The sequence below is a fragment of the Vidua chalybeata genome, chromosome 10 (genome assembly GCF_026979565.1).
Source record: "Vidua chalybeata isolate OUT-0048 chromosome 10, bVidCha1 merged haplotype, whole genome shotgun sequence".
NCBI classification, from domain to species: Eukaryota; Metazoa; Chordata; class Aves; order Passeriformes; family Viduidae; genus Vidua; species Vidua chalybeata.
Genome location: NC_071539.1, coordinates 9,479,150 through 9,503,733, shown reverse-complemented (window position 1 = coordinate 9,503,733; position 24,584 = coordinate 9,479,150). Strand labels below are relative to the sequence as shown.

The window sequence follows — 24,584 nt, the reverse complement described above, 5'->3', positions numbered from 1 at the left end:
ACTAGCAGTCCCAACACCTTTAGGCCCCTGTCTCCTGCAAGAATTGTGAAAACCAATGGGAATTCTTTTTTTTTTTTTCTATTCTCCTTCTCTGTCCTCTAGTGCTGAGCAAGCTACATCGACTTACATGTCATTTCCCTTAAGAAGTGCTTAAATGCAAAGACACAAGCAACTTTTATACAAATGGCAATGGAAATGTGGATTTGGGTGTGACAGAAGCTCTGGGGATATAACTTGCTGAATTCTGAGATTTTGATACATAAAATTAGAACTCTGGGACCATTATAACACCTGGACACCTAAGCAGTGTGATCTGACCTTATCTAAACAACCTGGATCTTGAAAAGCAAAGCAGCAGTTCTACCTCCACTGTGGCTCTTGGTGTCTGTAACACTGGACCTGCTAAGAGTGTAAGGTTTTCCTGTGGCGTGGACAACACTTGAACTTAAGTGTCAGGGAATGTCCTCAATCTGATACTTGCTCATCTTGGGAACTCTTCATGCACAGTGCCTTGGTTAGCACCAAGTATCACATCTCCATTCTCTCCGCCAAAATGAGGTCTTTGGGAATATCAGAAAATATGGGGCTCTCCAAATCTTGGCAGCTGTAAAATGATGACTTCTTTGGGCCATAAATTCCCCTTTGGATTTCTTTGGGCTGGGGGGGGTTCTACTGAAAAGCCTCAAGAATGACTTTAGGATACCTCTAAATAGGAGAGAGAGACCTGGGCTCCCCACTGCAAGTGGACATACTTCAGGGAACAAATGGGACATTGGAAAATCCTCAAGGTCATTTGAAAACTAACTTCTCTGGACTCCCAGTCCTGAAAATATCTTAAATTCCCGAGATGATCAAAAGCAACTTGTCAGATGTCTTTGTTTCTTTATTCTGGTTCCCAAATCTGGCTCCTCCTGTACTGATAGTGCCCAGCTCTGGGAGCTGAGGGTGTGTGCAGCACCTCCAAGGTTCTGAGCAGGCTGTGCCAGGAGCACTACTGGAACATTGGTGCTCTCCTCCAAGCCTGCTCTCTTTGAAACGTGCTGTGAATGGGAATCAGTGACGGTAGCTCCCATCCCAGTGCCTCCTCTATGCGACTGGCTTTGCTCCAGACAGGGAATGAGAGGGAAAATGCAGGAGAGGGAGATCTTCCAGAGGACACAGTGACCTTGCAGTGAGACTGGCTGTTCCCTGTCTGCCTCTTGTTGGCAACAGGGTTCCCAAACCCTTCTGTTTCTGGCAGTCCAGCACTACAGGGAGGATGGTTACCCTTCCCAAGAGCCTCCCTCCAGGAGCCTTTTCCATCATCCCCCCAAAGCTGGAGCCTGGCTGCCCACACCAAGCAATGCCCAGCACGTGTTACTGTGGCACATCCGAGGCATCACTGCCCTGCCCAGGAGCCCACGTGCACACAGAGCCAGCAGTAGACTTTGTGAGGAGGCTGTGTGAATCTTCCTGCAGGTGACTGTAAAATGACTGATTCCTGATTCCTCCTGTTAAAGGTATTTTAGCCCCAGACACAACTCTGTGCATAGTGTATATAAATGTGTATATATGCATATACACTAAATGTGTATAAGCCAATGTTAAAGACACAATGCTCAGTAAAATATTACAGTGATGAAACAAACACTAGAGCAGCTACTACAGGTAATATATTGCATGAACTGAACTACCTTGGACAAGAGTCAATGATCAATAGCCGATTTTAAAATGGCTCAAAAAGCTGGTGTTTTTTTTTTTTTCCCTGGATGATAGGGGTATTAAGTTGTAAAACATTTTAAAATCCTTTCACGATTCTTCTTCCAAAAAAATTAAGCAACTTTATTAAAGAATCAGTTTCACTTTCTCCAAACCTTTATTGCTATATTAATGCAAATTGGACCTATGGGAAGGAAGGTAATGAGGTTGGCTTAACCCCTTTTATCTCTCAACAACTAACAGTAGTGAGGTGATTCAGAGTTGGTAGCAGTTCCCTCTTCTCCTTCCCACCGCTGCCCCCAAGGAAATGCCACGTACTGCTTTTGCTTTGCCTGCTCTCAGACTCTGCAAGCCCAAGGCACTCACGTTAAAACGTTAGCTGGCATCATCTGTGACTCAGGTGCTGCCTCTATCAAGGACTGCCAAGTGTTTGTGGAGTTAGGAATCACAAAACCAAATTCAAAGAACCATTCTGCAAAGTAAAAAAAAAAAAAAAAATCCAGAGGCATTCAAAAGAAGAAAATTCACAAATGGTCCTTTTGCTTTTCACCTGACAGGCTGGGGAACTCCCTAAACTGTCCTGCTGGGCTGCCAACATTTTACATTTAAATTAATTTGTACAGCTTAAACTGCACTGAACCCTGCCCTCCTCTTAGAGCACATACTCCCTTTCTAAAATAGCTGATGGTACTGATGAAGTCACACCACTTCCGTGGCATTCGGTGAAAATTTCAACACACCTAATTGGGAACAGGGAAACCACCCTCCTCCTCCAGCAGACCTCCTGGGATCCAGCTGAGGTTAAGTGTGCAACTGGTTGCCCAAAAGACACGGAGCTCAATGTTTTATCTGCCCCTCCTCCAGCCCAGATTAAGAGCAGCACTGCAGTGAGGGGGGCCAGGTGTGCAGTTGTGGGGTCACTGGCACTGCTGTAGCCCAGGTAAACCAGAGGCTCCAGCCTGGCACTCTGAGGAAGACCCAGGAATTCCAGTAATAGCTGACTCTGAAATAGCCTGTTTCCTTGCCTCAGGCAGCCTGTGGTGGATTTATGCCCTCAGGCATGATTACCCAGCTTTTTTGCTTACATAACAAAGTGTTAATACACTTATGAAATGCAATCCTTAATACTGTGGCCCATTAGTCCTGACAAGATGAGAGCTTCAGTGCTACTCTGAAAAATTAAAATCACCACATTCAACCCATTTTAGTCACTCTAATCCCTGCCCTGCTGGGGTCAGTCCCTGTGCTGCAGCACACAGAGCACATCCATACCTTCTAGACACTGCCCTTTGAAATAAACTTTCTGTTCCAGACGGAATTTTTCCATTTGTTCTGCTGAAGAAAAGTTTAACTCCCGAGATACTGCTTTGCATTTCAGGATTTTTTTAGGAACTCGAGCTGTGAAACAGATAAAGAAGCATTATTTGGACACAATAAAATCCAGCTTCTGCAGGTACTATTATTCTATACTTGGAAATAATGATTAGGACTAATACAAGATCATAGCAGCAGGAAAAATGCAAACACAAAGGACTTTGTTTTGACATTTGTTTTTACATTTGCAAGAGTGAAATCAAAGATGCAAATACCTTACGTACCCTGCCCACAGCCAAGAATGAAGTTTATAACAGAACCAGGGATACAATACTCATCTCTCAGAACCAGACTCCTGGTTCTTAGTTGTTTTTTACTAAACCCCATAATTTTTCAAGCTGAAATATAAGATGCAACTTAAATTTTTATTTTAAGAATTGTGCTGAAGATCACTGGCAGCCAAAGGGCTGCTTAGCACACCAAGCTTCTTAGCCCTTCTCACTTTTCCTTCCCTTTCAGACTGTGCATTCCCAGAGCAAACCACAAACGTGTGTTTCTCAGCCCAGCAGCACTTCCTCAGCCATCTCAGAGCTCTGGGAAGTGTCCTGTAGAAGCAAATGCCTATTCCCTTAACACTGAGACCTGCCCAGGCTGTAAAGCCAGAACGGCTCTGGAAGGTTGAAGAGAGCAATTTGACAATCCAGGTTTCTGGGCTCTTGCAATGGGTGAGACATCAACAGCAAGTGACAAACTGTACCTGGTAGATATTTCACAAGATGATTGTTTTTAGAGGTGGAGGAGTAAGAGAAGGGACAGTTTGAGCACACTGATTAAGAGTCCTAATCAGGAGAGTATGAGGGGGGAGCCAAACCAGTAAAAACCTCCCAAGCCTGTCAAACTTCAGTGGTGTGCTTGTGCATAATTCCTTCCTGTGTATTAGAAAATGTTTCATGTGAATTTTTTAGAAATAAAGAGGGGAGGGAAGACAACTGGCATGTGCTTTATGAGCCAAACTGTTCCAAAATGGAAGGCATATCAAAACATCCATGAGCAGGGAGCAGGCTGGTGTTTAATAAATGTAGGAGTCTCCCAAACCCCAGGCAAATCTATCTGATGTAGAACAGTTCTATGGAGTAGGACCTTGATATGACACCACTCTCAAGAGCTGGAGGCTTAGGGAATGTAAGCCAGCATCCTTTTCCCAAGGAGAAGTACACAGCTTGGTAAAAAAAAGAAAAAAAAAAAAGATTAAAAAAAAAAGATAAAAAAGAAAATTAGACGTGTAAGGCAAGAGTTTTAAATGTAAAAGATTTCTCTTTATTTTTATGGGCTTTTTTGCACCATAAAAACCTGCATGGTACCATCCTTTACTGCCCTCACCAGTACAGACTACACAATTGTGGATAAACATCCCTTTGCAGTTAAGTGTAAAATGACTAGTTAAAACTCTACTGCAATTTAGTAATTTATTTCTTTCATCCCCAAGACAGAGTCCTGAGAATATTTCCTTTAACATTATAAAACTACCATATAAGTACTTTTAATAAAAGTACGACTGTGTTGTCTTTAAACATCTGATTTAAGACATTTTAATTTACATTTATACCATCAAGTAAAATTTTAATTGAAATAATTTATTTTAAGCTCATTTTACTTTTATTTCTGTTTTTTTTCTATTAAAACTAGAAAAGAAGGAAATTTGATTCTCATTAGTTAAATCCATTTAAAAACATGCTGGGATGCAGATAAGCATAGACCTAATCCTACATTTACTAGTGCTTTTTGTTAACTTGAGGATGTACTATACCTGCACATTTATTTAAGCACTTACATGGTTAACATACATTTAGTCAGATGCTTAATGCTGATTAGATTAGAAACTGTTGAATGACACATATCTTATTTACAAGTAATTTTGGGTCCAATCTTTTAGTTAGAAACTGAAATTCAATTAAAATATTAATGTAATTATGTTTTTGTTTAGTTTAAATAAAGCTACCTTAAATATTTGGGACCTCGAAGAAAGCAAGTTATCTTAGCCAAACTGATTTTACACTTTAAACTACACCTTTACTTAGATAATGAAAGTACTATTTGTATGTCAGGAATGAAAGCTGGCTGGGGGGGATTCTGTAAGAGCTCAGCAGCTTAACCCAAGATTTGCTTGTATATTGGAAGAAACCAAACTTTACAGATTTGCATCTTCCAAATTGCCTCCCAGTTTCAAATGACCTGTCACTGAATAGAGATGACTGGAAAAGCTCCTGCTGTCAAATGCTGGTTTAGATGATTAATTCTAGTTTCAGGTGCTCAGGCTGTGATTTTTACTACTTAAGTCAGTTTAATGCTAAGACTTTGGCAGCAATCCAGTACCACATTAATATTGTTTTTATTTCATCTAAGTGGTAGTAGTAAATTAATGTAGTAATACAGTATCATGATTTGAAACTTAAGAGTTCATTTTATAAAGAAACTTGTGCTTAAATAAAATAGAAGTAATGTTTAAAAAGCAAATAGAAGTCCTGTTTAAAGAAAATGTATTTTATTCACTCTGCTATATATTTGGTTCTTAGTTTGCTATGTCTAGACTGTGATTTACCCTAAATGGCCACAGAACATACACACACACACAAGTACTATATAATGACTTTAAGACACATATGGATTTAATTTTAGAACAATTATTCTGTTTGTCCTCACTGCTTCTGCTGCAGGACTGTAGCAGAATTGCATTTTCCCACACCTTTTAATTCACCATCAGATTACCCTGCTTTGTTGGATGTCTCCCCCCCTTCTCAGCCTATTTATTAAGCATAACCTATCTACCTCAGATTTCTTTTCTAGCTAAGACATACAAGAACTGCTTTTCTTGTCTCTTCTCCCAAGGAAGACCATCCTCCCATCTGTAATCTTTTCAGTGGCTTCTCCTAATAGCTCTCCTCTGCATCTGTCACAGTTGCAGTCATCCATCTTCTAGATGGATGAGTGAGCTGTGCACCAGATAAGATCTTAACTATTCCTTGTACAATGGGCATTAATCTCAGGCCAGAGTATGTTTTAATTAATTTCCCAAGTTCCTCTGATGGAGATGACAGTTCCTGTTTTATTTGCAATGAAAATCTGAGGCACAGTGAGGTGATATGATTTGCCCAAGAGACAAAGGTGACATCTGTCCTTCAAAGCAGGGGTATGTTTGCAACTCAGGTGACCCAGACATGCAGCACCACCCAGCCCCAAATGCACAGTGAAATCACACAGTACCTTCATGCTCCACTCCAGGTACAGACAGATCTTCTGTTCCTTGCCAGAGGATTTTCCCTGTTTCTGCATCCCGAAGGTTCATCCAATTTCTGATTGGGAAGCAAATAAGGAAAACAAGCTATCTATATCCCTAAATGCTGTGTGTAGTATTCTTTGCTGAGCTCTGAAATAGGCCACTCCAGCTGAGTTTCAGTCATGGTTTCTGGTTCTCAGCAGGCCAAGAAAAAGAGATGCTTTTTCCCTGAGAATAAATAAACAAACCAACCTCTGACCAGAATGAATGCAACAAGAGTTATATAGCCACAGATTTAGTTTTCACTTTAGACTGAAGCTTGTTAACATAATTTATCATTTTCCACTGCTTCTAAAGGATAAAGGCAGTGTCACTGTGCTGCAGAGAAGCGAGAACATTGCTAACAATAACAGATTGTTACACAAACAATTGCTCTTCTCCAGCATTTGAAAATAGCTAGGAAAAGAAGTCCTTTCTACATAACATGAGAAAAAGAATAACATCCAATCCAGCTTGTTTTCTTAGCTTACAAAGTATTAATATCAAGGGTTGTTCTCTCTTGCTGTTGACCTTGTAACTGGCACTCATGGGAATTTTTCAGCTGCTGAGTGCTAAGCAAAGAGAGATCTTCTCTTTTCACTCTCAGCAAGTGAGGCTGTGCCAGCTTCCACAATGTCCCAATCAGTGAATTAGTCAATAAATCTATAGGCAAGTAGGAAATATTCCTATTTCCAAAGGGACAGTTAATAATGACCTTAAGTACACCTTTGAAAAATCTCTCTCACAGGGTAACTCAGACACTGACAGCTCAGAACAAGGAGCCTGCACACCTGCATGATGCCATCCTGAACAGAGACAAAGCCATCCATAAACCTCAGGCCCTCCTGCTCCACAGCTCCTCAGGGTGGCTCTGAGGATTCACCAGTGTCAATGCCAGAGACTGAACAGAGCAGGCTCTGTGGGATGAGCCCACACAAACCAGAGCCTTTCCAGGAGCTCCCTTTGGCTGCTTTATGGCAGCACACCCTTCGTAGTCAACTGCCTACAACAACTGCTCAAGGAACTGGCTGGGGAGGTGGAGAGACAGAAGAGGGACAATATGGACCTCGACATGGGTATAAATAGGAGCTGTTGGAGATTTGCATATTGAACTCATCCTCTAACACACAGTTTCCAGGCAGACTCACACAAACTCATCACACTGATCACATTTTTCCAGAGCTCCCAGGAAGAAACAGATGCTTTAGCAAATTTTGCATCACAGACGAACATTTGTTTTAAAATTATGTGTGTGGAGGAGGGGAAGGGAAGATGGCTGCTTCAGCAGAGATGTGAGGATTCTTCCCCTTGCTGAACGCTGGGCAGAGTTTCCATGCCCCACTGAAAAGACAAAGAGAATGTGCGCACAGGGTCTGTTCACATAAAGCTTAGCAACAACTTAGCGAATGGAAAGAGGGAACATAGGGCAGCCTGCTCAAGTCCTTCTAGGCTTGTTCCAAACACATTGTATCTACCACTTGTTCTGGGATGAAGGTAAAAGAGAAAGGGGCAGAAGATGAAAAGCATCCTCTGAGGGCTCATTTTGGCACCTCCATATCCTATCAGGAAGCTGCAAAGTGGAGCTCTCTCCCCAGCCAGCAACCCAAGTGAGACAGGGGCTGGCAGGGAAGTCAGAGAGAGAAAATGAACAGCAGAATGGTAAGAAGAACCTGCAGCAGGGCTGGGCACTTCATGTGGTGCTGGCTGAAAAACTCCATGTCCTCAGGCAACACAACCTGCAGGATGGAACTGCCCCAACAGTAATTTAAAATGCCAAAAAAATCCACCATTTTTCCATACATCTTCTCACAGACAAACATACAAATTAGCCAGGGTGAAGCTATTTGCATAGAAAACAGTGTGCCATCTATCAAATGCCACGTACAAGGGGAAAATAACAAATGAGACAATCTGAGCATCTCACTGACAAACTCATTTATCTTCCCAACACTCTGTCACACAAACACTCTTTAACTATTAGCTGAACAGTAATTTAGTAAATTGGGCACTTGATTATCAAAAACCCATACTACCTTTAAAAAATGGTCCTCTCACAAGTATTTATTTGCTGTTTGTTCACTATCAATATCAGTCAGAGTTATGAGCTCCCAGGTTTGGCCGCAGGCTGTGTAGAGCCAAACTGAGCACTAACCAAGTTCCTCTGAACTGGAAATGAAACACTGACCAGGACAGCAAACCCAGCACTCTAAAGGAACTGATCCTGCCTCTCAGCTGCTCTATCAGTACTCTAATTAATGGACCATTCCTTTTCCTTGCCATGACTTGCCCTGCCTTCCCATTCCTCTTCCCTTGTCAATTTTTGGAGCACTCTAAAATCACACTCACCAGTTTCAAAAGTATTATATTAGAAATGCCCTTCAGTGAGAAGTAGCCTGACAGCTTAATTATTATCCTTACTTGAAAGACACAGTTATAGTGTTAGTGACCTACTATTTCTGGTGAGAGAAAACATTACTGTACACTACTGACCTCTGTCACTTCTCCCTATCAGGATTTCTCTCAATCCAGTCCAAGAAAGGTGATACAAGTTATGCTGCTGTGCTGAAAAATGTTAACATTTAAAATGTATGTTAACATTTGGGGTGTTGGACATCTATAAAGTGCTATCTGGCTTTATTTTGTTTATGGATGTTCCACTGTAAAAGTAAATCCATGCAGGACAGCCTGCCCCATGCTTTGTATTATGACTGTCAAATTCAAGATGAAGAATAAATAAAAAGCTCAAGGCTCTACCCCTGCTGATGAAACCATGCCTCATGCATGCAGCAATGCATGCCACAGTTCCTAGAAAATATCTTATATTTAAACAATCTGAACATTGCTAGCCTGTGTAAATTCCTTATCAAATAAATAAACGTTTAATGTCAGTGTAGTCAAAGGCTTTCTGACCGTGACAAATCCATGTGCTGTTCAGGGCATGCTTTTCCAACTTCTGCAAATGAAGAAACAAAATCAACCTGCCAATCAGAGTGCATACAAAGAGTAAAAATTTGTGGACCCAGACATATCTGAAGGGATCAGAATACACTAGCCAGTTCACAAGTTTTTTCCCAGTAACCAAACATTATTAAAAGGGAAGAACAAATCATCAGATTTTAAAAGCACAGACACACACACAATCTCTTTCTATTGGAAAAAACACTTCATGTACAAGAGGTTAATATTAAAAAAAACCCAAACATTTAAAAAGAAACAGGCATCTGAAAATGTTTTAGTCAAAACTGAGATAATGTATAAAACCTTAATGGAATTTAAAAAAAAAAAGCAGCAAACCCCATCACAAGTGATTTCTTGACACGGGAATACCTGACAAAGCAGCAGCTGTACTGCTTACCTAGTTAGCAGCTTATCAACACTACTTCTGTCATCTTGGATAGGAAGGTTGGTAATACAACATACCCCAGAGTGAAGAAAATGGAGATGTTGAACGAAACCCACACACACTATTATCTTCTAATGTGTTTAATTGGTTTAAGATTCTTCCACCCCAGCAGGAGAGATATTGTTGATACTAAAAATAAAGTGTGTTCCACCTCCTGAGCAGCAGTGGAGACCTGCAGGCAGAATGATGAGGGCATTTTAAGCCTTATTGAGAAGGAGAAAGTAAATTCATATTGGCCTGATACAATTACTCTTTTTGAAGAGGTTCACGTTAAGCCATTTGACAGGGCAAGTAGGAAGCCAGGCAGTTCCAGCTGTGTGAAGTTTGTATATGTTGGGGGGGGGTTTGCAGGAATAACATTAGTTTTTTCCTAATTCAGTTTCTCACTCTTAGACCATTAAATTTTCATTAATTTGTATTTTGGGAGCTTGGGGTGGTTTTTTTTTTTGGAAATGATGTCTGATTTAAGACTCAATAGATCAAATACTCTTCAATCCTGAAGGCAAGAAAGGATTAGGTAGAACAGCAGAAGGAAGCGTGTACTGTTGATCTATTTATATTCCACCACCTATTGGGTCAGCAAAGTCTTACATAAAAGCTTTGTAGTAGCTGGAACTTGATTTGCTTTATATACTTTACATGAATTAGCTCCCTCATAGGCCTACTTTGCTTAGCTTGATGAAGGGAAATAGTTTGTGCATTTCTAAATCCAAATTTTGCTTTCTTGAATACCTCTGATGTCAGAAGTTCTTTCTTTTTTGTATCTGTCATAGAGATCACTTGGTTCAAACAAATCAGAACGTACATCCTTATCTTTCAGTGTATTAGCCTTGCAAAAGATTGCCTTGTATTACCATACTTGTAATTAAGAGTAGCCTTGAGGAAGAGAATGAGTACAAACAAAATTTATCGTTAAAGTAGTATGGAGTTATAAGAAGTTCTGCCTCAATCTCCCTGACTATTATTTGTATGTTGTAATGTTTAGCACTTCTTGAATATCTCAAAGGCAGTGGCAAACAGTAGGTATTGTTTCTCCTGTTAAAATGATCCGTTTTTCATTTTATTGCTTGCTGTCCATGTCTACACCATTCTAAAAACCTCAGGAACTGCTGTATTCTTATATTTCATATTAAAAACAAAGCTAATGTTCATAACCACTCCTAGAAGGATGGTCTTTCATCATCCCTGCCAGCTTTTTTTTTTTCCCACATGAAATGAAACATTAAAAACAGTTCATTACCTGCCAGGTGCAAACAGCATCTCAACAGTAACAGTTAATGAGACCTGTCCTCTGGGAGAAGGTGGAGCTGAAAGCCCTGAACAATTCAGACAACAATCTCTGTTGTAGACCAAAAAAAGCTTCTGATCAGGACTCACCAACCTTCACTCCTGATTTTACATGGTCTCTTGTGAAAAGCAGACACACCCAGGCAGTCATGGCATGGGAAAGCATGTTACCTTACAGGGAAATAAAAATCAAACTTTAGGGATTATATTTATATCAGACATATTTTCCCAGAAGAATATTTACATTTCAGTTGTTTCAATCCAGTCTGAGGAATAAGGACCAATATAAATTATGCAAAGTAACTACCAAACTACAGGACTACGAAGCAGACCACCTAAATAGCCTTACACTTCTCCACTCATGCCATTCATCCTGTAACCTTATGACATCTCTACTCTCACTTTTTATTACAATTCCCAAATCCCTCTTCCACAGAACTCCTAATTGTGTGCTTAAATTTAAGCATATGCACAGACATTCTGCTGATTCAGGTTCTTGAAATCACTCTTCACACTCATGAGAAATGCTGCTGTCTGCTGTTTAATAAGCCACGAGTACACATGCTGGCAGTGTTCCTCCTAGCCTAAGGATGAAATTCAGTGCAAAATCCAATCTAGTGAATGAGCATCCATCCATTCTGTGTACAGGAATACCAACACACAAAAAAACTGGAAGTTATTCCACAAACATTACTGGAGCCTTGGGGTATAGTACTGTCAACTTCTGCTTTCAGAAAGCAGCACACTTTGTTGAGTTCCTGATTAAACAGAAAACATGCTGTGACAGTTCTTACAGGGGCAGAACCTTTAAAAAACTCATCTATTATACACCAGCTTTCCTGGAGTGATGCACAAGATATGGATTACTGTGCTCCCAAAATGATGGGAGGTGCTGGAAAGGTGCTCTATTAAATCCTCAAATGGAAGGAAGCCAATTATCCCTTCAAAGCACTCCTGGCACTCCTTCACTTGTTGTAAAAGAGCCTGCTTTTAATGTCTCCTGTACAGAACAAATTGCTGTGCAACAGAAGCCAGGGAGATCCACAGATTAATGTGAACCACATGACAAAATGCAGCAAAAATCCTCAGCAACCAACAAAGTAATTTCACAGCAAATTATGTAATCAGGGGGATATATTTAACAGCTACAGCACCACAGCAAAAAGATCAACAAAATATCATATACTTGTATACTTTGTACTTCCCTTTATACTTTCTGCCTTACATCTTAGTGTGTGCCTGCACAGATCTGGTATCACACAACGAATTTCCATTTAACATCCATCAGACAGTTCTGGATTAAGCTGCTCTTGGCCCATATTTGGAAAGACAGTTACACAAGTTACTGCACACCATGCCAACCTTACCTTAGCTGCAATAAATTATGCTAAAAGGGCAGAAATTAATATTGCTCCATTCTACTGTGTTAAGTAGACAGAGTTCTGACCATTCCCACTGGGCAGTGAAGCTCCAGTACTCCCTGCTGTATGTCACATCCTCCCTGCACCTTGGGTGACCATTTTGAAGCTGAGCTGTGCTCACACCAAGTATTTTCTGCGTGAGCCTCTGAATACATTTCAGCTTAGCAGGGTTCATGTTGAGGCACACTGCAGAAGTCTGTAACAAAAATGCAGCCTAGGTCTGTTCACAGCCAGATCAGCTGCAATGGGGTGCCAATAAATTAAAGAAGTACAGAACCTGTTTACCTCTACAAACACTGGAAATGAAGTAAACCTACGTCCAGCATTTGCTAGTAAAAAATTTAACCAGTGAAACGTGTGTGTCTTCAAACAGTTTGGGTTGAAAGACACAAATATTATTCAGTACTTTCATCAAAATGAACAACTAACACCCATCTCTACACCACAACATCCTAGTGACATCAGGTAGCAAAATAAGGCAGAGTTTAAATTAATTTTTAATTTTCACTGTTGGCAATTAACTGTCTGAAAATATTCAGTGAAATCTCTCCAAAACTTAAATATTTAAATCAGAATTTGTGACACTTATAGTAGTCTTAACAAAAGCAGGTACTTGTAATAAAACAATGAAGATGGAGAGCTCCTAGACTCTGGAAGGAGAAGTGTCCAGCATGGGCAGGCAGGGTGAGAGAATGTTTTGTTTCTTTGGTAATACCCACAAGTATTGCCAACTAAGCCAGACTTCCATTTCACTGACTCTTCCCCTCTCCCTCAAACCAAAGGAGCAAGAAACAAATGGATGTACATTTTAAAGGAAAGAGTTACAGACCTACTGAGGATGAAGCTAAGGGTTATCAGGAGGGAAAAAGGGAAAAAAGAATAAATTATAGTGGTTTGCAAGCAGCTGATCAGGGATGTAGATACTATTGCTTCAACAAGAGTCAGATGCAGTCAGATGAAGTTCAGATGAGTCTAGTCTGAAAAAGCTTAACTCTTAGAAAGTCCAGCAATTTTTGTTACTGCTGAGCAATAAAAACTGATTTAGGCATTGCAAGTAACCTTTGATTCTTTCAGGCAAAAGCAGTGTGTGACACTCCTGAGCAGCTCCTGCCTGCAGCAGATGAAGAGACTGCCCTGTTACCCTGGCACACCAGCAAAGCCTACAAAGCAAGGCTCCTGGAGAGCATGCCAGGCACTCCTCTGGGAACTAAGCTCAACCCAGGGAGACTAAACCACTTCCAATCTCAAACCAAACTCCATACCTAAGATCTGAGATCCCCAACAAAAAATTTAAAGTAAAACCCAAAGTGTACTTGTGGTACAATGAATACAATGTTCAAAGTGGGAAAAAGCTCCAAATCAAATCTACACACACATCACTGGCTTGGGGGGCAGATTCCCCTGTCAGAGAGAGCAAGCTGCCTTCTGTGCCAGATCTGTTTGCTACTATTAAGAATATGCTTTGTTTCCTCTAGAGACAGATGTTAAAAAGGTTCCTAGAACCAGACAACAGTGCCAAAATAAAAGCAAGCTGAAGCAATGTAGTGGCTTTCTGCTGTTTTCTGCTGCCTGTGTTTTTTAGGCTTTTCTTTTGCTTATCTCAATAGCCTTGACAGAGCTCCTTTATACCAATGCCTCAGCAGGAAAAACAACATGTGATCCCATCTGGAGATTGCTTTACAATCTAGCTGGTAAAACAATCAATAACTTGGAAAAACTCATCATTCCTTGCAGGACCAGGAATTGCACAAAGAAAATTATTTTCTCTTTTTCAGTGCAGTAACACCCAACTCCTCCCATCTTCCCTGCATTTTAAATGCACCTCACAAATTAGCATGTTAGAAAAGCCTGAGCTTGTGCTAAAGAACCCTTTGAATATTAACATAATTAATGTCATCAGTAATACTCTGAGTTTGTAGAAACAGCAGGTGAATCAATGGGAATGATGTATTCATACGAGAAAAGAATGCGACCTTTAAAATCCATAGGGCTTTATCAGAACATAATTTTAAAGTGGGTTGCTTGTAGCTCAGAACAAAACTGAATGTAACTACAGAGAAAGCTGACAGAGACACCATGTATACAAGAGAAACAAAAAATACAATTAAAACACTGTGACTTCCTTAGAGAAGATGCCTGGCCTATATCAAAAGGTAAGACAGCTTGCAGGACAGATTGAGGAGCCACATCCAGAATGCTTAAAATTAAGTTAAATTCTTTAAACCCCCCAAAAATTGGAATCAGTTTGTCCACTTTTTAATTTTAGCACATTAAACAATTTTCCTCTCTGCAAGTGAACACTGAAAGTGATTCAGCAATTGAAATAACTTTATTTTGTCTTAGCTACTTCAAAACAAAAATTTCTTCACAGCTGAATTATTATGGTAACATTTCAAGGTTCTCAGCAATAAGTGAACTAGACAGAGTTTCATGGAAACAATCTATCAAGGGGTTCTGGTGTATAACTTCATTTTCATAGATAAGGTTGCAGCTAGAAGGGCTCACAGGAATTTCTCTCTCTGTAAATTGTTATGTGCTATTGTTCTTTACAGAGCTGATGTCATGACAGTCATGCAACAAAATCAGCTTTAATGGAATGAGGCATTTTAAACCTCAATATGCCTCTTTATTTTATACAATTATTCAGCTGTTTTAAAATATGCATTATATTGGCTTGCTTATAAAAAGAACCTTGGATTGATTTCATGTCATTTTTGCAACACTGGAGGATTAGATTTTTTATGTCTGAAAGGATCTTCACACTTCTCCATATTGAAAGGGCACAAACCTGAGCAGAGGAACAATGACTTCTTTGACCAAATTTTTAAAAGGGATAAACATGGCTGCTTAGCTGGCATTTTCATACAGTTTCACTTGAATGACCTGTAGCCTTGTGTGAAAAGTGGAGAAAAAGCAATCCTAAAAGGCTCTAAAGAGGCAGTTTTATCAGCACTGCTTGTGGCCAGTCGATGCCTTTGTTCCTTGAAGGCCTCTGCAATAATTTCTCTATTGAGCAAAGTGATGTTCATTGAGAATGGCAAAGCTGAGCATCAGCAGGTCCCCCCGCTGTTCTGTTTATCCATCCAACTCCAAGCAGTATCTCAGGCTGAAAGTTGTCCCCCTGGTAAAATAATCAACTGACAACACAAAAAGCCTCCATGACTTCCAACTGCCTGATCTTATGTAGTGACTATGTGCTTTTTTTCTCCTGTTAGTCTTTCTTTTTCTCTCCTTCATTTCACATCTCTTTGTACAGAACTCTCTAGCACACCAGCCTACTGAGCTCTGAAGACTGCTTCTGATAGTCCAGATTTATCAGCTTCACGTATTTGAAAATAATATTTAATTTACTGGAGGCATTAATATATCATGTACTTCTAAGATCAGATATGCAGATTGGAAATTGGTGAGAGATTTGGCTTTGGCATGAACTGCGCTACCAGTGTGCACAGCTTCACACTGTCACTGTCATCTACCAAGTGCCACCCCAGACAAGAGGCAAACCTCAGCAATTAACTGGAGAGAAAGGATGCCCCCCTGAACAGGCAATACAGTACAGCTCACTGATCAATAACTTAAACCATACCTAGTACTACACTGTGCTTCAAAAACTTCAACTCATGTTCTCAAAGTAGCTTTTTAATAGCTGCCTGCTGTAGAGACTGGGAAATAAGCATGAAGACTTGCCCACAGCCACACAATGAATCAGTAAGAGAAGAGGAAACACATCTCAAAAGGTGTTTGGCTTCAAGATGTGTTTCAACAGACAATACTGCCTCTCTCTTTAGGCAGCCAGGAACTGTGCTCCCTGGCTGATGGAAACTCTTATTGTAACCTGGAGTGACTGCAGCAGCACAGACTGCTGCCATCATGCTGTAGGGTGGGTGCCAGTGGTTTCCTTCACTCTGTTTCTCTTGCTTTTGTTGGTTTCTCAGTCACCCTATCTTGAACGCAAGGTGGTTCTGAATCACTGCCAAGGATTATTAATGGAAGCGGGGAGCAGGAAGGAAATAAAGAGGACTGCTTGCAGAATTATACGGAGTTTTAAGTGTTTAAAATGCCATATTAAAGCAGGACAGCAAAATGGCTGTGTTGCCTCTGACAATAGAAGCAAAATGGTTCTAAACTAGAAAAATGGTTCTAAGCCTCTGAAACTTATCAATAATATTCTTGTTCTTTAAGACAACTTAAAAAACCACCAGAAATACAAAATAGGAAAGTCATGGGGGAAAATATAGCATTTGTTCCTGCCTTAGTTCATACTAATTCAACTAGAGCTCCTGTGAAAATTTTCTTTTCTTTTTCTGTTCTAAGTCTGGACACTCAAGTATATTTTCAGCTCAAAGTGCTTCAATGAATTCAGTGTATAGGTCACGGTCAACACCATAGGTTGTTTTTTGCTGATTTAAGGCAAGTAGCCACCTAAGCTTAAAAATCTCCACTACTCTAAAAACTAGTGATGCCCCTGATACAAAGTTTCTAACATGCTTTAATAGACAAGGTTTCTTTCCACAGTTCATTAGGTGTAAAAGAACCCAGTGAATGATTGGAAACACAGCACTTTTCCATGTATTCAAATTGTCCTCACAACTGCCAGCTCCAGGAACTGCAGCAATAATTTTGAAAAGGCAGCCAGCAATAAATCTAAAAGGACAAAGTCTTGGGACAAATGCTATGGCTGTTCACTGCTGGCAAGGACAGGCAGGCTCCATTTTGTACAAAGAGACCATCAATTTTGCACAGAATGACATTCAGAGAGGACTATGAGTCTAAATGACTGTTAAGAGATGAACCAATGTAAACACATTTTACTTAAGTAAATCCAAACAGCCTGGTACCACCATTACTCCACCATCAGCCTCAAGTCAGACTCCTTGAACACAGGATGACAGTGGTTGAGTACTTGAATTTTAGAGAAATTTCCAGCTCTTGAAGCTGTTTGGTTAAAATACTAAAAATAAACTCTGTGCTAGGCAGAGTTGTGCTTTCAGAACAAATGCCCAACCAGCTCCACAAGGATCCACAAACGGCCCTGCGACACTGAGATACTCCCTTGCGATGTAGGGGAAATGTACTTTGGATTAGTTGTTTCCGTATCCACTAAAGCTTCCCAGAGCTGGATTGCAAGCAGTGACTGTGTGGAAATGTCCATGCTGTTCCATCCTGCCTTGTTTCCTTTTTTCATTACATTCTTTCAGAATCTATTGGGATCAGAGGAGGACAAAGACTAAGCACAGTGCTGGAATAAAAAACTTCTGGAAAAAAGCAGTAAGTTCCAGCAGCACGGTTTTCCTAACTTAACTTTGCTTGAAAAACTTCCCAGTAGTTCCAGCCTCACCAGATCCTGCTGAGTATGGGCAAGGACTCATTTTTTCACTCATTCTTGTGCAATGCACAATTCTTTTTATGCAATTTATTATCACAAACAATTAAAACATTTCAGTGGGCAACCCTTCAAATCTTAGCCATCTACCTGTCACTGAACTCCTAAACACTGGGCTCCATTCTTCCTTTCACAAAATGCCATGAAGAAAGCTGTATTTGTTTTTTTGGATCGCCTCCATTTTGGATGGGTGTCTAAACATCTGACAGCCCTATTGCTCCACACAGGCCAGCTCCAAGGAGAAGCAGCAAACCTGTCTCATGGACACACACTGTGACTGTACCCCTGGCACCTGGAGACACAGAATCAGCCTGGACAGATCTGGCAGCCCCTGCCCAGATTAACTCTGGTGCACAGGTCAGGAATGCAGGCTAATGATAACGAGATAGAGCTGCACACAGCCAGCCCAGATACAGCAGGACTTTAAGTACTCAAGCTCTGTACTGAACCTCACCAGCCAAATTTTGAGCCTCTTTGCCCTCTGGGAGTTATTGCCCTTGTCTGCTTTCTCCACCAGAGGAGTAACCTGTAAAAAATACTGGCTACTGAGTTGCACAGTTAGGTAAAACAACATTTCAGAAACCGATGCAAGCATACTTAGCAGAGCCTCAAATGAGCTGGTTAGATACTCTACAAAATGGGAACTGAGTTTTATTTAGGAGAATCAAATCTATGGGGAAGGCAGTTTGTGTGGAGTGCATTTTAGTTCAACCAGGATGAGCTGCTTGGCTTTCTAGCACTTGTTCTATTTATTCCTCTACTCCAATCTTCTCAGCGTGACGTCTTCAACGAGGAGATCACAACATCCCCGGTACTGGCCAGGAAGATTAAGCAACAAATACACACACACACACACACACATACACACACAGAAAAAAAACACCCCAAAAAAACCCGGAAAAAACAAAACAAAACAAACAAACAAAAAAAAACACAAACCAAAAAAAAAAAAAAACAAACCACAAAAGAAAAAACTAGAAAGCAAGAGTCTTTGAGATTTAACTCAAAATCTATGCTGGTTTGCAATAAAGATTTGACATTTAAACGACTGAATAATGTTAATCTTCTACTAATATTAGACTGCTGTTATGAGGTATTACAGGATAAACCCAGGCCATTTTCTTTGAAAATGTATTTCTTTATCACTATATAGTGATATCTGCTGATTTTCCCCTGGGAATCTTCTGTTCCTGGGAGATACAAATTTAATGTTGGACTTACTCAAGTCTAGGTGGCACTAGACCACAAAATAGGGAGCAAGGGGTTTTGTTTTTCATTTTCATAAAAATATACTATTCACTACTAAAATAACAGATGATACACAATCAAAGAAAAGTCCACCTATTTTTGAAATTACCAGTGTCAGATTCTGGAGTATTTCTTTACAAGGTTCATTGCAATAACAAAGATCACAAAAATACAACAGAGATAATTAACCTCAAATTTCTATGTGCACACTTATAAAAGACTGCTTTAGGGTGAGAAGCAGGAAGAGAGAAAAGATCACAGTTGAAACAAAGAGAACATTTTTCTTTTGTTAGCAGTCTGGCCATACTACAAAGCAAGTACAGACCACAGCAATAATTTTTTTTTAATACAAAAACTAACCAATAATCTTAGCTAGAAGTGCATAGCTGAATGCTCAGATTTATAGTCTGCTTTAATTGCTTATTTTCTATCTCTTTCCATTGTAAGACAAACAAAGATGCCATTGAGGATGCATCTCCCCTGATAAGGCAATCAGAACATGAACTGCAATTACAGTAATACTTTGCATAAAGGCTTCCCTTATTAATCCAAAAGAGCTCTATTTCAAAACCCACTATTGCCATTCTCAATAGTGCAAAAATTCTTTTGGATTCTTTGTGCCTGAATTCCACGCAACTCAACCAGGCTTCCTCTCTGAAGAGAGCCTTCATTTGTTCCATTTCCAAGGATAAAAAAGGCACAGTACAGTGGCACCGCTGCATGTCCAGCAGTTCAACAACATCAGGTTCTTCCTGCTGTTCCTCTGCACTCCTGCCCATGTCAGAGACCAGCACCATGTAGTGCACACACACAGGATGTAGGTACTACCCAGACACCTGTGTTTGTAAAGCCTCCTATTAATCATTCCTGTACTGCTATAAATTAAGTAGGTGATTAGTGTGTTAGCAGTCAACAGCCCTGCGAGCTTGGTTACCTCTCAGGTGGATACTGTTTACTCAAGAATTTTATTGTAATTTCTGTTGGCAAAAAACATTCCACAAAGAACAAATATATATTCCATCTTTTAATTGAATTCTTTTCCTCAGTCTTCATGAAACAAAACCCAAACATACAATCCGCCAGATTTAGTGTATAAGACATAACAATTCAACAGATAGACCTGTATTAGCAAGGACTCTGACACAGGTCCTTGAACATCAAATTTAGCAACCAGGAGGAACTGTGGTTTTTAAAAATCTTCATCAGAAGACTGGCCAGGCAGAATCAAGGATTTTGTACATTTGAAAGACTTCTTACTTCTGGTTAACTGCTCAAAGGCTGGAAGAGGCTACAAGCACATTGCACTATTACTGGGGAGAGATCCTGTTCTGAGCTGCCCTTAAAACACCCCTCTGTGCACAGGAGGGCAGATATCCTTAACTCTGGATGTACAAGCAACTGCAGCTACCACAAAAGTCTTCAAGAGCCATCATTTTAAGGGATTCAAATGACACTCTGTTGTTTTCCAGCAATCTTACATAACTGGTGAATGTTTGGTACGTGAAAGGAGGCATCTTCATATCAAGAGCTGTTCACAGGTGTCTTTCACATGAAGGACAGACGGGTGTCCCTACGGAGAGTTCTGCCCTTGACTTTTTACATTTCTGATATAAAGTTGCTTTTGTTTGGTCTCTTGCTCTTCCCGGGAATCAGGAAAGAGCAGAAATAAAACTGTGAGGGAATACTTTAAGTTCTGCTGCTGAGAACAGAAACTAGGCCAGGGGAGATTTCAGTGTTGCTGTCAAGTGGGGTTTCCACCTATACAGAACAAAGCAAAAAAAAAATCACTATTGAAAAAGACTTTGTAAAAACATGTAGGGAAAATCTGTAGCTCAGCCTTCAGATAGATATGTCTCAATTTCAGAGAGATCTGTAAAAGAGGAAGAATTCATTTGTGCAAAGGACTTCAGGGACACAGGGATTTTTATTGGGCCATGGAACCTTCAGGCTGTGTGTCAGCACTCCAAATCCTCCCCATCAGATCAATAAAGCCTGCAGTCATTACGTCTGATAGCTCCTGCCTTCCAGGAAATGAGCGTGTGAATTTTATGCTAATTGTTAAAAGGCAGGTGTTCACACCAGCAAAATCAATTGTAAAGGGAGCACTTCAGAGATTCTTGCTGGCAGTCTCAAGAGAAAGCAGGAATAAAAGGTCAAGCACTGGATTTATCTTGCATTCACACACAGATTCTGTCTGAACTCCCCTTACTGAACACCTTTTCAACACAATGTTAATTTTTAAACAGTACCTTTCTCTGGCAATTGAATTAACTGGGAATTTGTCACTACAGTAGAGTCAATCCAGATTAATGCACAAAGTGAATTTAGAGTTGAGCTAACGATCCCTTATTTAACCTTTGTCTGAATGTTTTTATTCTCCACCAAGAGAGTACAATTCCAAAGCTTTGAAGTGACTTGGAACTGGGATAAAGGGATGTACAGTGGGGAAATCAGGCAGAAATGGTTAAACTTGGATAAATTTTTAGCATGTGAACAATGTGGTTTTACCTAGACTAGAGCTTTTTCCAACAACATAGCTACCTCTTCTTTGACACTGGGAATAAAAGTACAGACGGTGCTTTATCCAGTGCAGTACATTTACACTGTGGAGCTACATCTGTTCAAGAACTCCTGGCACCAACTAATTCCATATTGCCCAAGCCAGTTGGCATAAAGATGGTGTGTATTCCCTCGAGGTGAGATTACAGCTCAGTGTGTTATTCAGAAAAATAGGCCAGACAATTGAACTTCCTTTTCCAGGTGGGGTCCTTTGCCCTTTCTCACAAGCAATGCTGGAAAAAGAAAAAATGAATGATATCCCACAAAGATCCTCTTTACACAGCTTTGAAAGCAAATGCCAATTGCAGCCTTCAGGGGACAAGTGCTACTCCTGCAGTACCTCTGGTAATTAGTGTATAAGGGTTTCTGTTTATGACAGGAGTGAAAACTAACAATTGCAGCAGAATACTGGCTGAAGTCAGCACTGCTGCTTTGTTCAGTCTCCCGGCTGTGCCCAGTGGACCTGTGCTGACAGGAATGTGATGCTGGAGTTGGTAGAGCAGAAGTCAATCAGTTCTCCTAAAGGTGATTTATGCTTTTTTTGAACCTCTGCAACCTTTAACTGCCCCACAGTATCTCACACAGGGCACATCCCTCACTGTTTCAATCCAGAGTTGTTCTGTAACCAGGAATGCATCTAGAGATCACCACAAGTTCTCTGGGAAAACAACACAATATCCTTGAAATTAATTACAGAATGGCAAGGGGATTTAATCTTATTGAGATTTTATATAAAACAGCATTTAGCCCTGGCACTCACACTCTACACCTAATAAACAAAATAAAAATTCAAATCAGCCAGAGAAACAGCTACAACAAGCACTTTCATAAAGTCCACAATGACAAATGCCAATCTCCTATTTGCTGACACAGCACAGCAGAGGAACAAGCCACACTTTTCCTGGCATTAGCTTATATGTTCCTTGGACATACAGTCCCCGTGGATAGTATTGGCCTGAATGTCACTGGAGCTACAAATACTTCAATTTTGCTTGTTGTTTTTTTAACTTGGACTATGTCTGCATGAGAAGTGGGCATGCTTTAGCCTTGCAAACTGTACAACCCTCACAGCCAGAAGAGCTGACTAAACAAGAAGAGCATCCTCACTGACAGTTACCCTGTTTTTCCAGGCACAAACAGGCAGAAAATGATTATGAACACCCTCAATGCCAAGCTGAGGGAGTCAGTAAGGAAGTGAATACTTAGGTGGATGTCAGTGGCCCTCTAATCTCAGAGGACAAGACCAAAGTGAGAATCAGATATAATTATTTAATAGAGAAAGAAAAGTCATGGATCTGAGACACTAAAGTGGTTTTATCTCTGGAGTACTATGCAGGCATGATCACATGATGCAAATACAGATCAAACAGTTTTTGGTTTTCCACTTAAAACTGACAGGACTACGATTATTCAAGGAAAACAAGTTCATTATCTTGTCTCTTCTGAGGAAGGGAGGAAAACTTAGAGTGTACAGACCAAGTGAAGAATGAAAGCAAAATGAAAATACAGCCAGGAGGGAATGATTGGCAGTTGCAAGAAGAAACTAATCTTGTAAATGGACCAGAGGCTGCTCAAAGTGGATGCAAAGAGGAGGAATAAATGAGGATTTATGCAGATTGAAGCAGAACTCTCAAAAAACAAGGACTCCATATCAGAACCACTGTGATTTTTTAGGAATCTCCAGAATATGAGCAGTGCTTCAATTGGCAGTGTGGACTAGTGATTTGACAATTTAACCATCCCAACATTTTACACAGTGTTCAACAGTAAGGCAGTCTGAAAAGAGAGAGAGCTGTTTGGAAAAGCATTACAGCAAAACACTGAAAGTACAAGGAAACAATTCAGTTCCAAACCAGTTGAGAGGAGGCAAAATACCTCCTCTCCAAAATTACTTTGATCAACCTCTACAGCTCCAGTAACATGACCTACACTGATGTGAACCTCTGAGCATGTCAGCAGGATCACCATGATGTGGAAGACAGAGGGTCTACGCCCAAACCAGCATCTCTCTGCTTTAGCATGTATTGGAATTCGGGGAAAAAAAAACAAAACAAAACAAAAAAAACCACCACAAAGAACCCAACATTATTGTGGAGACAGAGTAATGAAACATCCACTGAAATGACAAAAAAGGCAATGACCTTTATTACTCTACTCTGCTTCCAAGCAGCTCTTATATCTTTCACTGTCTAATAAAATCTACAGTTATGTTTATACTAAGGTTTAAATTTTATTATTTTAACATGCTAGTTGCTGTATGTTAAATTTTCAGAATACATTAAATCAGATTTTTGCAATTTTAATAAAAATATATTAATATATTTTTCAGCTCAAGCAATGGGATATCTTATTTCCACTGTGAAAAAGGACAGAATGTACAAATACAATCAGCTGTAATTTACAAGATGATTCTTTCAATATAGGTATTAATAGTAAGAAAATAAAAATTTACTTATTGGAAAGCTAAACTTACAGAGGATACATATGTTTATAAAATATTATTTTGGTGTTTCAAAGTGTGGACTTCATAAGCATTCATGTTAAGGTGAATGCCAATGTGGGGAAGTTAGACACAAAAAGCTGAAAACCTGCCATTATCTGCACCCTTTACAGGTGTGCCTACATTAAAATATAGTCCTTTTTTATTTGAATTTGCACCTTTCCAAACATTCTACTTCCTCATGCACTGCATTTACTATTTCAGAACTGGCAACACTAGGAATGATGTAGACAATGTTACTAAACAGGAAAACAAGGTACTGTTTTATCAGTGCAAACAAGTGCAAGAGACCATCATGAACTGTGAAACATTTTCAGCTGGCCACTGGCAGGGCTTTAGTTATATGAGAACTTTAAAGAGGGCAGTATGGCTGAAGGATCAGCAGTAGAGAGGTTTGTGCTACTGCTGCCTGATTAATGCCTCCCCTCTAATTTGTGTAGATGGGGAGAAGGTGCTCA

At 40.1% G+C, this 24,584-nt stretch overlaps 1 protein-coding gene across 2 annotated transcripts in view; it reads right to left on the bottom strand.

The window, feature by feature from the left end:
• PDE6D (phosphodiesterase 6D) overlaps nucleotides 1–24,584 on the bottom strand; it is a 34,825-nt gene that overhangs the window by 932 nt on the left and 9,309 nt on the right. For both annotated transcript variants that reach the window (XM_053951195.1, XM_053951196.1), the window contains exons 2-4: nucleotides 6,274–6,362; nucleotides 2,971–3,096; nucleotides 2,065–2,170 (exon numbers count right to left, since the gene is read on the bottom strand). In XM_053951195.1, the coding sequence (XP_053807170.1) occupies nucleotides 2,065–2,170; nucleotides 2,971–3,096; nucleotides 6,274–6,362 (321 nt within the window). The remainder of the gene's footprint in view (nucleotides 1–2,064; nucleotides 2,171–2,970; nucleotides 3,097–6,273; nucleotides 6,363–24,584) is intronic.